At 39.8% G+C, this 14,916-nt stretch overlaps 1 protein-coding gene across 4 annotated transcripts in view; it reads right to left on the reverse strand.

Moving 5' to 3' along the window:
- The window catches only part of NFIB (nuclear factor I B), a 246,934-nt gene that overhangs the window by 50,339 nt on the left and 181,679 nt on the right, over positions 1 to 14,916 (reverse strand). For all 4 annotated transcript variants that reach the window (XM_040417163.1, XM_040417162.1, XM_040417164.1 and 1 more), the window contains 2 exons: positions 10,363 to 10,491; positions 6,331 to 6,509 (listed from right to left, as the gene is read on the reverse strand). In XM_040417163.1, the coding sequence (XP_040273097.1) occupies positions 6,331 to 6,509; positions 10,363 to 10,491 (308 nt within the window). The remainder of the gene's footprint in view (positions 1 to 6,330; positions 6,510 to 10,362; positions 10,492 to 14,916) is intronic.

The following is a 14,916-nucleotide window of genomic DNA, read 5'->3' on the forward strand; positions in this document are numbered from 1 at the left end:
TCTATTCATTATCTGCAGCACATCCCTGATTACACAGGTCGGTGCATACTGAATGCGGTAGGAACAGTTCCTTCATGACTTCTCTTCTATTCATTATCTGCAGCACATCTCTGATTACACATGTCGATGCATACTGAATGAGGTAGGAACAGTTCCTTCATACCTTCTCTTCTATTCATTATCTGCAGCACATCTCTGATTACACAGGTCGATGCATACTGAATGCGGTAGGAACGGTTCCTTCATACCTTCTCTTCTATTCTTTATCTGCAGCACATCTCTGATTACACAGGCCGATGCATACTGAATGCGGTAGGGACGGTTCCTTCATACCTTCTCTTCTATTCATTATCTGAAGCACATCCCTGATCACACAGGCCGATGCATACTGAATGCGGTAGGAACGGTTCCTTCATACCTTCTCTTCTATTCTTTATCTGCAGCACATCCCTGATTACACAGGCCGATGCATACGGAATGCGGTAGGAACAGTTCTTTCATACCATCTCTTCTATTCATTATCTGCAGCACATCCCTGATTACACAGGCCGATGCATACTGAATGCGGTAGGGACAGTTCCTTCATACCTTCTCTTCTATTCATTATCTGAAGCACATCCCTGATTACAAAGGCCGATGCATACTGAATGCGGTAGGAACAGTTCCTTCATACCATCTCTTCTATTCATTATCTGCAGCACATCCCTGATTACACAGGTCGATGCATACTGAATGCGGAAGGAACAGTTCCTTCATACCATCTCTTCTATTCATTATCTGCAGCACATCCCTGATTACACAGGTCGATGCATACTGAATGCGGTAGGAACAGTTCCTTCATACCATCTCTTCTATTCATTATCTGCAGCACATCCCTGATTACACAGGCCGATGCATACTGAATGCGGTAGGAACAGTTCCTTCATGACTTCTCTTCTATTCATTATCTGAAGCACATCTCTGATTACACAGGTCGATGCATACTGAATGAGGTAGGAACAGTTCCTTCATACCTTCTCTTCTATTCATTATCTGCAGCACATCTCTGATTACACAGGTCGATGCATACTGAATGCGGTAGGAACGGTTCCTTCATACCTTCTCTTCTATTCATTATCTGCAGCACACCCCTGATCACACAGGCCGATGCATACTGAATGCGGTAGGAACGGTTCCTTCATACCTTCTCTTCTATTCTTTATCTGCAGCACATCTCTGATTACACAGGCCGATGCATACTGAATGCGGTAGGGACGGTTCCTTCATACCTTCTCTTCTATTCATTATCTGAAGCACATCCCTGATTACACAGGTCGGTGCATACTGAATGCGGTAGGAACAGTTCCTTCATGACTTCTCTTCTATTCATTATCTGCAGCACATCTCTGATTACACAGGTCGATGCATACTGAATGAGGTAGGAACAGTTCCTTCATACCTTCTCTTCTATTCATTATCTGCAGAACATCTCTGATTACACAGGTCGATGCATACTGAATGCGGTAGGAACGGTTCCTTCATACCTTCTCTTCTATTCATTATCTGCAGCACATCTCTGATTACACAGGTCGATGCATACTGAATGCGGTAGGAACGGTTCTTTCATACCTTCTCTTCTATTCATTATCTGCAGCACATCCCTGATTACACAGGCCGATGCATACTGAATGCGGTAGGAACTGTTCCTTCATACCATCTCTTCTATTCATTATCTGCAGCACATCCCTGATTACACAGGCCGATGCATACTGAATGCGGTAGGAACTGTTCCTTCATACCATCTCTTCTATTCATTATCTGCAGCACATCCCTGATTACACAGGCCGATGCATACTGAATGCGGTAAGAACGGTTCCTTCATACCATCTCTTCTATTCATTATCTGCAGCACATCTCTGATTACACATGTCGATGCATACTGAATGCGGTAGGAACGGTTCCTTCATACCATCTCTTCTATTCATTATCTGCAGCACATCCCTGATTACACAGGCCGATGCATACTGAATGCGGTAAGAACGGTTCCTTCATACCTTCTCTTCTATTCATTATCTGCAGCACATCCCTGATAACACAGGCCGATGCATACTGAATGCGGTAGGGACAGTTCCTTCATACCTTCTCTTCTATTCATTATCTGCAGCACATCCCTGATTACACAGGCCGATGCATACTGAATGCGGTAAGAACGGTTCCTTCATACCTTCTCTTCTATTCATTATCTGCAGCACATCCCTGATTACACAGGCCGATGCATACTGAATGCGGTAAGAACGGTTCCTTCATACCTTCTCTTCTATTCATTATCTGCAGCACATCCCTGATTACACAGGCCGATGCATACTGAATGCGGTAAGAACGGTTCCTTCATACCTTCTCTTCTATTCATTATCTGCAGCACATCCCTGATTACACAGGCCGATGCATACTGAATGCGGTAAGAACGGTTCCTTCATACCTTCTCTTCTATTCATTATCTGCAGCACATCTCTGATTACACAGAGATGTGCTACTGATAATCAGACATCTTTCATCCTGATGAAAGATGCCCATCAGCTGATGAATGAGCATTTGCTTGTTTATCAGCTGATCGATTGCTCGATTAGACAAGCCAATTATCAGGAATAAGCATGCCAATTAATGCTTGTTTCCGATAATTTGCACGCCGACTGTCTTTAATAATGCATTTATAATATTTAGTTAATATTGTAGGGTATGTTGCTTTAACAAAAATAAATGCATCTACTATGTAACTACATTAAATCAAAGAGGAATCCGTAGCAGTGTCATAGAATTGCTGCAAGAAATCCAAAAGATGTCGAAACAAATCTTTCACATCAAACATAGGTCACTAACACAAAGGCAAAAACAGGTCCTACAGAATAACCATAAAAATAAAAGATTTTATTTGTACAAATTTAATAAGTTCCTTATTTGAAGCCAACATATAGAATATAAACAGTGAGACAATTAGAGAGAGGTCACTGTCTATGAGCTCATACAATCTGATGGAACTGGGGGAGTGACACAATAGGTGCAACAGTGGTATTTTTTGCCCAGAGGTCAGCTCCTTGTGTTGGCAATGGGAAAAGAAATAAAACTACAATAACCCAGAACCCAGCCAGTGTCTGATCCAACACAGTTATAAAGTGCAAACTGATGTGGGGTAGCTAGTTCAGGACAAGATGGGGTGCAGATGTCTGTTGCCAGATCAGGTTATATATGGACTATGGTTGTGGGACAAAGAAAAAAAGAGTTTTCAAGGGATGTTTAAAACTGGGAGCAAGCATAAATGTGGCCATGCACAATAGATGAGTGTAGGCTGAATCCGCTGATTTCGTTGGAAACAGCCAACCATCTAATGCACATGGGGGTATCTCGACTCTCCCATGACAGTAGATGTTGGGCAAGGGTAGGGTATGCTAGGCTTTAATATGCCCAATCCTTTTATTCTCATAAAAGACAAGAAGGATATTGTAGAAGGAGAGGAATTTGGATTGTGATGGCCACGCACAGTGAAGAGCTTCGTAGACTAGTGTAATGAGGCCTTAGCATAGACGTATAGACAAAAAGATCAACTTGGCTGCTGCGTTCATGTTGGACTGAACTGAAGCCAGTGGTGGAATGTTAATTAGTAGAAAGTTATAGTAGTCAAAATGACAAATGATCAGAGCTAGGATTAGTGCTTAAGAAGTGTCACTGGTGAGGTAGAGATGAATACCAGAGATGTTTTCTAGGTGAGGGTGAGAGGATTAGCAATGCATTAAGCATGTATTATTTGCTTTAAGGCGCTGATGGAACTAGATGAACATAACTTAATGAGACTGCTCACATTTTCTGTTTAATAACTGCAGAAAACTTAAAGGAGTTATCCCATGATTAATGTAAAAAATGAAAATCATACATCATATAGTATATGAAAATATCTTTCTAACAAAGCTAGAACCAGCCCTGTACCTCACATGGACCAGAGATCTCCCCATCCATTGCTCTGATAGATTTATTTTAAGTTGACAGCTCAAGGGGACTGTCTTTTCTGCTGCAGCTAAGGGTCTCAGCTCTCCCTATCACAACTTAGGAGGAAGTTGGAGGATGAAACTGAGCATGTGCGGCCATCTTACTGAGCAGGACAAAGAAATAAGAAACAAAACAAATAGCAGATACATTTTACTACAATTTTTAATTCTATGCAACTATAAAAGTATTCAGATCCCGGTGCTGATTTAATAAATGTAAAATATTATTTGTGGGAAAACCCCTTTAAGGATAATATCAACTGCTGAAGGGGAGGTGTAATCCAACCATATTTTTCACACACCTTCTTGTAGTCAGTAAATTTATACTAAGGCTAAATGAAGCACCCTCAAGTTCAAGACATTTTTTTTTACATTAACTTAGGAACAAACAGAACACTTACATGGTGACCTCATTTTCATCTTTTTAGCTTCAGATTTGCCAATTCACAGGCTACTCTTCTGCCATCTAAAATGGCCCGCCACTTCTGTCTGTCTGACTGTCTGATGCATGCTGTGAATTGGTAGCCCAAGAGACTTCCTGCTGCTGTTGGATGGGTCAGAATTGCTCAAGTGAACAGTGCTGGCCAATCCAAGAACAGGGCTGGACAAGTAGGAAGTGTCTTGGACTACCAGTACACTGTGTGCATCAGTTACTCTGCAAAGTAGAGCCCGGAAATTGGAGGATCTGCAACTAAAAAGATTAAAGGTAGGGCACCAAGTAAGTGTATTGTTCATTCCCCAGTTAATGTGATTTTTTTTCTTAAACTGGAGGGTCGCTTTAAGCAAATTGTACATTCAAAAATATGATATTAGCCAGGAGAATGAAGTTCTAATGTACATCTCCTCTGAGATGTCTTATCAGAGGCAAGTACAAGCTTTACTCTTTTCATGATTTTATTTTTGCAGATATTCAAAGTGATCTCCTTTTTTTTAATTGACAAAGTGATATGTGTCAGAGCTGAAGGCAGCATGTTATAAAGCGGTAGGAGCTGAACAGATTAATATATAGTTTTGAGTTAGCAAAAAAAGTTAGTATAAACTAATATATAAAGTTAGTATAAACTATATTTTATGCATTTAAAAATTCCTGTTCATTCTGAGCTTTGAAGTCAAGGAGGCGGTCCAATCAGTGATCACAGCCACAGATAATAAATGTAGCATAAATGTAATCTACACTGAACCCATGACCACCTTTGTACTCATATGGGTACTCAAGTCATAACTTTTTATTTTTCTCTTCACATAGCTATAGGAGAGATTCTTTTGTGCGGGATAAAATTGTTCTTTCTAATGGCTTCATTTATTATTCTGTACAATGTACTGGGAACCTGAAAAAAAATCTGAAAATGGGTAAAAATGAAAAAAACTGCATTTTCTACTCCTGTCTTGATATTCCCCTGCACATGCCTCAGTGTATGTAACAAGTGGCAATGCATTCTAGTTCAGTTTACCATCATCACAAATATGCCTTTGTTAGAGATATCGCTGTTTCTAATTGGCAGAAAATGAAGTTTATTTGAGATGCTGATTAGCACTCCAAGTGCTTGAGTAATTTTAACTGTTGTGGGAGCCCAAGTTCCCCTCTTGCAAGTGCCCCAGCCCGCTTTCATGAAGAGCCCAAGCCCACCTCCACTCAAGTTCCGAATGCTGCCTCTTGCGCCTTCATGTCTGCTCTCTCCTCTGCAATTTAATGATATGCACAAAACTGCTCATCTGGTCATCATGTGAGTTGCCGAAATATTGCGCATATGCAGAGCAGTTGAGTTTTGTGCAGATCATGACATCGCAGAGGAGGGGGCAGACATGAAGGAGCAAGGGGCGGCACTGGGAACATGAGTAGAGGCAGGCTTGGGCTCTTAATGGAAGCAGGCTTGGGTTCCTACAACTGTTATTCACTCCCCGCCTGTCACTTGGAGGGCTAATTAGCATATCATAGAAACTTGATTATCTGCCGATCGGAAAAAGCGGCACAAACAGCGATACTAAGGTATAGATGTGATTATAGCAAACTGAACTAGAATGCATTGCCATTTGTAACATACTGGAAAGAGGAGACAGATTCCCTTCTACCATCTAAAATGGCCCCACCTCCGGCAGTCCATGTACCTAGAATGAAATCTATGCCAGTTTGTAGCTGTGTAAATTTCAGTCATCATTTACACCATAAATCTAGTGTAAACGATGATAGACCTCTTCATGATCAGACTTCTTTATGGTATTTTGTCTATGAAGATCACTGACTGCATTAAAAATAACATACTTTCACAATCTGTTATCCACAAACATAATCAGTATAATCAGAAATTCCCATTACCTGGCTTGTTTGCGGGCTGGACGGGTCATAAGAAGGAACATAGTTCTTCAGGGGATCCTGAGGGTTCAGGTGTGGAGGATATCGAATTGTTGGATGAGAAAAGTAGGAACTTGGGGCGGGAGGAAGAATAGCTTGTGTTGCAAATGGCAGAGGGGAAGGTGAAGTCCTGGTTGAGATGACTGTCAACACAGAAGAAAAAAAAAAGTTGATGGTATGTTAGCATTTTGTTTTGTCTCTACAGAGCTGTGAGCCTGACCCACCTGAACTTGTGAAAACACTCCCCCAAACACTTGTAATTCATCTTCTACAACATGCACTTGATTATTTTCCCGGCTGTACTAGCAATTCAAATGAAGTCCAAATACCAGACATCCCCTGAGAGCTAACAGCCCAAGTTTCCCAGATCAAGCTGCTCAAAGTCTTGTTTAGCTTTCAAGAATTACACCATTCTCTGATTTAGCATTGCTTGAAATAAAAGCATTATTCCCAGAAAGAAAGCATTTTTTACTGGTTAAGTATTTTCTCCAGAGTCTTTAAAGATAACAAAACCCACATTTTTGAGTTCCTTCACATTACACTGAGAAATAAGTCATCATCAACTCCTAATGACTTTTGGCTGCAATGGACCACTACATACCTGTAAGACTTATGGGATACTAGAGCAGGCAAGGATGATGGGAATCAGTCTCAGTGCTATGTAGAAATAGTTTAAACACTAAGAATATATTTGACAATGCTTGCTTCCCTAGACCTCCTCATCGTATCCACGTCACTGACATTTAGAACCAAAAGCTTTTCAAAAAGATGTAAATTATCATTTTTAGATGAAAACTCTGTCTATTTTCATAGTGCAGATAGGGAAACAGTTTTTTTTTTGCCACATCAAAATTTATTTTCTTTAGAGAAATGATCAGAAATTACTAACAGATTGTGTTTTATTAAAAGAGAATCAATATGAGGAAGAATGAAACAAATTGTATTCTAATCAAACCAAATATTTGTCCCAGATCCTTTCTAAGTATGTAAGTTGATTTGCTTTGCCTGATAATGATCATTTCCATATTTCAGCTTCACTGTGGTTTTTAAAACAGTGCTATGTTAATGGCTTAATCTAAGGGCTTGATAACTGTGTCAAGCTGTCACTGACAGCATCTGTAGTACTTAGCCGAAAATAAGATCACTAAAATGAAGCTCTGCCTGTGCTCTGTAGTTGGAATGGTCATTCTTGGCCTCACACATGTAAACCCGTATAAATAGTTTTTTCTGAGGTATCAATATCATGCAGAAGTTGCGTGATGCTGGTAAAATATACATTGTATTTTATAGTTTTAAACATAAAAAACTGTATGCTTATGAACAGGGATGGCCTTAGGCTGGATGATGCCCTGTGCAGAACTTTCTCTTCATGCCTTCCTTTAAGATGGACCAAATAGTGCCCAAATAATACAATCATACAGTGTGCAAATAACATTGCTAGACAGTTGCAAGTGCCCTGCCAAACCAATAAACTAGAGAATGAAGTCCCCCCTTCTATAATGAATACAGATGCAACCTGTGCAGCTCCACTGGTCACACACCCATAAAAACAACCATGTCTATGGCAGCCAATAATAAAGGCCAAAAGTATACAAGGTGTAGAGCAAACACTGCACGTGCATTCTTTCAGATTTTGTCTGCCAATAGCTATTACACCTAGCTAAATGTGAGGTGATATTCCCCTTACAGTTAAGAAGCCCTGTCCTTCTGCTATATGAGCATTAACAATTGTGAGAGCAAACTAAATCAATAAATGAAACGCTCAATTAGTAAACAACCTATGGATTATACATATTTTCATCACAGTTGCTATATTTTAAAATCATCTCACAAATAATGTGGGATTTCAAAGAATACTGTAGTGAACTAAGCAGATTTCAGAGATAATCACTGAACACAGGTGAATGCCCCAAGTTACAAGTGAATGCGATATACATAGGTTAGCCAAAATTCTACTTGGCACAGAGCCTTGAAAGAAAAATGAAGTTAACTTAATGAAGTAAACTGTGCAAAGATATTCCCATACTCATTAAACAGAAACATATGTGTAACTTCATTCACCCACTGTACCTGAAATAACTCCAGTTAATGTACAGCATGCTGCACTGACCTCAAGAAATAACAGAGATTTCTAGTTTTAAGCAGCATGTGCATTACAATGGGTGGACTTAGGCTACTTTCACACTTGTGGCAGAGTGATCCGGTAAGAAGTTCTGTCGCCGGAACTGCCTGCCGGTATGCTGGGGTATTTCCTCCATCCAAAACGCCATTCAGTGACTGAACTGAAGACATCCTGATGCATCCTAAACGGATTTCTCTCCATTCAGAATTCATGGGGATAAAACTGATCAGTTATTTTCCGGTATTGAGCCCCTATGACGGAACTCAGTGTGAACGCCAGTGTGAAAGTACCCTTAGTGAAATGTAACCTTTCACTCCAAGCAAGTATGCAAAGTGAAGAAAGAAATGTGTCCTGCCTTAAAATATCTAACTATGAAGTTGCATTTTCGTGTAGCCATTATTTTTTCTATGCTAATAAAAGCCAAATGTAATATAAATTGCTTCAAGTAAACAAAATGATTTTTCCAAGTTTGTCAAATTCATAGTCCATAGTTTCCTATGTAAGAAGAGAAAGAATTCGCTAAAGGGGTTCTCCGGGAATTAATAAAATAAAATGAATATTTAAATATTACTTTATTATAAATACATTCCCAAATACATTCCATTCGTTATAATGGCTCATTTTGTCTTGGGAGCAAACTTCAGGAAAAATAAAATGGCCGCCGTCCTATTAGTACACACAAAACCTGTCCTAATTTCACAGTAGGACAAGTTACTTCACTGAGCTAAAGAGCTAACTCGTCCTCCTCTCCTACTTGTCAGGGATTATGCTCCTAAATACAGCTGATAAGATGCTCAGCTGAATCTCTATAGCAAAGGAGTTGATGAGGAGACATAAAGTACAGAGGAAGTACAAAACAGACTGTGGTAATGTGGGACTGTGGTAATGCAGCTGACTACATACAAGTGCTGCTGCTCATTAACCACAACTCCACCCTCCTCTCTGTACTTCATGTCTCCTCATCAACTCCATTCCTACAGAGATTCAGCTGAAAATCTTATCAGCTGTATTCAGGATCATAATCCCTGACAAGTAAAATAGATAGGAGGCTGAGGCAGCTCTTTATCTAAGTGTTCTGAAGTAACTTGTCCTGCTGCATGATTAGGACAGGTTTTGTATGTACTAATAAGACGTCGGCCATTTTATTTTCCCTGATGATTGCTCCCTAGACAAAATGAACCATTATAAATCAATGAAAATTATTTGGGGAATGTATTTATAATAAAATTAATCAGCTGTATTCAGGATTATAATCTCTGACAAGTAGAGCACAGAGGAGGCTAGGAAGGCTCTCTATTTCCGTGTTCGGAAGTTACTCGTCCAGCTATGTGATCAGTACAGCTTTTGTGTGTATTCACAGGATGGAAGCCATTTTATTTCCCCTGATGATAGGCAAAGCGAGCCATTATAACTAACAAAAGGTATTTGGGAATATATTTATAATAAATTAATATTAAGGTTTTTTTTTTTCTGTAATTTTATTAATTCTCAGAGAACCCCTTGTGGGTGACCGCTTAAACTGTAGTAATTGACATATCTACTAGACTATAAAAATGGTGCAAGTCACAAAAGTATATGTTTCTTTTGTATATGGAGAAAAGAAGTTACTCCCAGTCTTTTAGTTATTACAATTCTTCCAGGGGCTCTACTCCCTGCAAAAGACAACCAAACAAGACAATGCCAGCATACATCAGTGCCCTTCATAATTCTCTCCTGATTCAGGTACAATTTTTAAAAGCAATAAGATTAAGAACACATTATAAAAGCAATAGTGCTTACTTCATTTATTCAGGATTATTCATTAAGACCTTTTCTAGCCATTCACATAACATGGGTAGGGAAACTGGACTATATGACAGTATTGTTGCCCTTACCACTATGTCCTACTCCTGGAATCCCTGGATGATGATGCTGGGGAAAAGTGCTGAGTCTCGAAGAATCCTGTGGAGATGTCGGACTAAACAATGGCTTTTCAGGTTTCTTCATTGTTGGGGAGGACATATCTGTTTAAAGTAATACAACAAGGTATCAGGATCCAAGCAGATAAGGGGAGAGTATCAATCATAATGAGACCTATTATGTTTATATTGCTGTGGCTTATATTCTTGAATAAATAATTATCCCATAGTCTAGTCACAGGTCCTCACTAACCCCAGAACACCCCAGTATTTGTACTCAATTCTGAGGGCACTAAGGACACTTAGTGCTAGTCACAGCTATGTGTCCTTCTTGTTTTAGTAATCAGACTTCAATGCAATAGGCGGACAAACAAGCAAAAATGACTGGCCTCTAGACGAAAACTTCAATAACACTTTGCTTGTCTTCAGTTCATAAACCAAATTCCATTCATACCAGACAGGCAAATGATTGGAGTAATTAATGTATCCATAATTTTTCAGATACTATGAATTGCACTAAGTATACTCCATATCTCACAAAAATATGACAGCTTTTATTGTGGATAAGCGATTGCTAATACGTTTTCTACTTTTACTACACCTTGCTACTTTAGACAAAAAATGGGGTGAATTACTGTTTTCCCTTCATTCACAAAATATAAGAAGCATGTAGCCCAATTTACCTCATCAAGATATAATACAAAAAAAAAATAAGCACACATTCTGTGCAAAGTCTGTCAATCATTTGCATGTTAAAAAGAAATAGAAATAAAGCAAACATACAACTGTAATGATATGCATAGTGACACAGAGAATCAATCGGTTTTGTTGCAAGGCACTTAAACATACAAAGCCCTCATGCAAGGACTGGAGCAGTGGAGAGGCCCAACATAATAAAGTCTTTGTATTTAGCACTGCATGAATTATCTTCAAGTCCTGAGTTCTGCCAACTAGCCATCAAAATGGTTGGTTCTCCTCAGCTGGCACATTGCTCAAAAAGCCTGAGATACCAATGAGATATACCATAAAAGCACCTTATGGATATTCATTTTAATGAAAGTGAAACGTTTGAGTCTGAGAGAAACAGTGCTTAGAATAGTTGAGAAACTGTCAAAAAACGTGCTGATGTGTGTCTTCAGATCAGTGTGTCCATCTAAGGTTCTATTCACAGCATATACGAGCACTACATTGGGTGTATAATCCTGAAAATGAAACATTTATATACTGATAAACAGGACTCTATGAGGCAGTATGATTTCAGACACACACAAAAAAACATACACTACAAAACAAAACAGTGTCTTCCAAAAATGCATTCATTCTTGTATCTTTCAAGGGTATTCTTTCCAGCTCTCAATTTCCAGGGAATAGAACATTTATTATCATCATTTTGATGCACTTTACCAATACTTAAAGGAAAATATACACTAATTATTAGTTAGTTTTCTGTTCCTTTCAATTTTCTGAAGTTTACACTGGCATAAGTTCTTTGTGTTTCATACATTTGTTTCTGTATGAGTTTACTTGAGCAGATGACACAAACTACAACAACTTCTCCACTGGCCAAAATCATTACTGCTCTGTAACTCATCACTGTGCTTTCTTTTAATTTTGAATCTTGTATCTTCCACCCACTCTAATAAATCAAATATTGTCAGCCTTTTTAAGATATATATTAAGTATACATACTGTATACAGTTGACATAGCTGAAATAAATAGAATCTTAAATTGAAGCAACTGTGCCTGTACATGAAGGGCTAAGGCTACTTTCACACTTGCGTTCGTGGCTCCGCTTGTGAGTTCCGTTTGAAGGCTCTCACAAGAGGCCCCGAACGGATCCGTACATCCACAATGCATTCTGAGTGGATAAGGATCCGTTCACAATGCATCAGTTTGGCTCCGTTCCGCCTCTATTCCGCTCATGAGGCGGACACCCGAACGCAGCTTGCAGCGTTTTGGTGTCCGCCTGGCCGTGCGGAGCCAAACGGATCCGTCCAGACTTACAATGTAAGTCAATGGGGACGGATCCGTTTCACGTTGACACAATATGGTGCTATTTCAAAAAGGATCCGTCCCCCATTGACTTTCAATGCAAAGTCAGGACCGATCCGTCTGACTAACAATTAGACTTAGATTTTTTTCTGAAATATAATGCAGACGGATCCGTTCTGAACGGATACCATCGTTTGCATTATAGGTGCGGATCCGTCTGTGCAGACACCAGACGGATCCGCCCCGAACGCAAGTGTGAAAGTAGCTCATTAAAACCTTTCTTACACTCATTACATCGTTTCCAGACTTATTATCAGATCAGGATGTTTCTAGATTTGTAGGGACTTAGCATGGGCTAATTCAAAATTGACTATGAAACTGGCTGTACTTCCTGCTTTTATTTTTGCAAAAATTGCTGCTGCAAAGGAGCAAGAAAATTACTAGATCCTGTAAATAAAAAAATATATAAAATAGCCAAACTTCTACTCTCAGCCTAAGGCTACTTTCACACTAGCGGCAGGACAGATCCGACAGGCTGTTCACCCTGTCGGATCCGTCCTGCCGCTATTTTGCTGTGCTGCCGGACCGCCGCTCCGTCCCCATTGACTATAATGGGGACGGGGCGGAGCTCCGGCGCAGCATGGCAGTGCACGGCGAAAGGCCACCGGACTAAAAGTACTGCATGTCCGACTTTTTAGTCCTCTCACCGTGAACTGCCGTGCTGCGCCGGAGCTCTGCCTCGCCCCCATTATAGTCAATTATAGTCAACGGCGAAATAGCGGCAGGACGGATCCAACAGGGTGAACAGCCTGTCGGATTCGTCCTGCCGTTAGTGTGAAAATAGCCTAACGTCTTATTTACTAGTGTACAGCGGAAATCTTCTTTAACAAAACATCTGTAGTATATGATTTCTTCTTCATTGTCATATTGTACATAGGAAATAAACTGACTGTAAACTGACACAAGAAATCATATTAGTTTGCATCAGTCTTTTCAATCATTATGTTTAGTCCTGTTGTTTAACATGATCCAAAGAAATAAATCAGGCTTTGGCCACACACGGATTGTTGCCTGTTTTGTGATATTTTTTGCAAAAATAAAAAAATAACTGATACGGCATAAATATATTCCATTCGAGGTTTGATGAAGACAATTACCCATGGAGATTTAATCAGCATACAATAGTGATATCTATGAAATAAAGAGCAACTGTTTTAAGAATATGCAGACAAAACATCCTTTAGCCGACAGTGAATTGCTTAAAAGCAATTGGGGCAAACAGTGAAAGTTTAAGCAAATATTTGCCTTAAGTGCTGTCAAACTTCTCTTGGTGTGTTGCCTACTGTTGTTAAAACATCCAGCCATTATTATCTGTAGACATGGACAAGTGTACTAATGGCCTATATACATTGCTTCTGAATGCAATATTGTGCTTGTCCTGGGTAATCACAAGTCTGTCAGTAACAGAATACGTTCACAAGACACAATTGCTCCATTCTGCTGTTAACAGGCCACCACAAAAGACAGAATATATAAAAGATTGAATTTCATTCTTAAACAAGAAGAAAGATGCAATGTGGACGCTCAAGGAGCACTACACTACGTGCAGCTTATGTAAAGAAGTGTACTAATAAGAAATCATGCCCTATTGGTATTTAAAGCCTATCTCTACTTTCTGCACAATGTCTCTCTAAGGGCCCTTTTACACAGGTTGATGATTGCTAGAACAAGCCCTCATTCAAATGCCTTTCCCCAATCAGTGCCCTTGTAAACAAGAAAGCCACCAGCCACCATACACGAAATGCTCATTTGTCAGCTGACAGAATGGTTTTTGCGAGCAGATAAATGTTTTCCGGCAGCACATCTTTCAGTGTAAGGGTCCATTCACACATCCGTAGTGTATTGCGGATCCGCAATGCGCTGGGCCGGCACCCCTATAGAAATGTCTATTCTTGTCCGCTATTGCGGACAAGAATAGGAGATGTTCTATTTTTTTCGGGGGCCGTGGACCGGAAGTACAGAGCCGCAGATCGGAAATGCGGATGCAGACAGCACAATGTGTGCAGTCCACATCCTTCCCGTCCCCATTGAGAATGAATGGGTCCGCACCCATTCCGCAGAATTGTGGAACGGATGCGGACCCATTCTACGGATGTGTGAATGGACCCTAAACTGGGGGTTGTGGAGTGTCTATAAATGAGTGCTAAACGAATTGATAAATTGGCGATTGCTATTTGTTCATGGCGTGAAAAACCACCCTAACTCTGCCTCCCCTAGACAGAAAACATAACAATCTTTTTGCTTTTTGTAGTTATCTTGCACATTTTTATAGTAAATATATGCTTTCTTCTCATGCTTTCTGTGATTTCAAAGAAAGGGATCTAAAGCTGGAATCGGACAAAGCAGATTCCTGTGCCCACTCTTGGTACATGTAGTGCTATGGCATTGGCTTGGTGACCACTACTACCACAATGCAGAAGAAACCACAAGAAGAGACATAGATTCTCATTATACAACTCAAATTATAACCAATGATG

Source organism: Bufo bufo, chromosome 2, assembly GCF_905171765.1.
Source record: "Bufo bufo chromosome 2, aBufBuf1.1, whole genome shotgun sequence".
NCBI classification, from domain to species: Eukaryota; Metazoa; Chordata; class Amphibia; order Anura; family Bufonidae; genus Bufo; species Bufo bufo.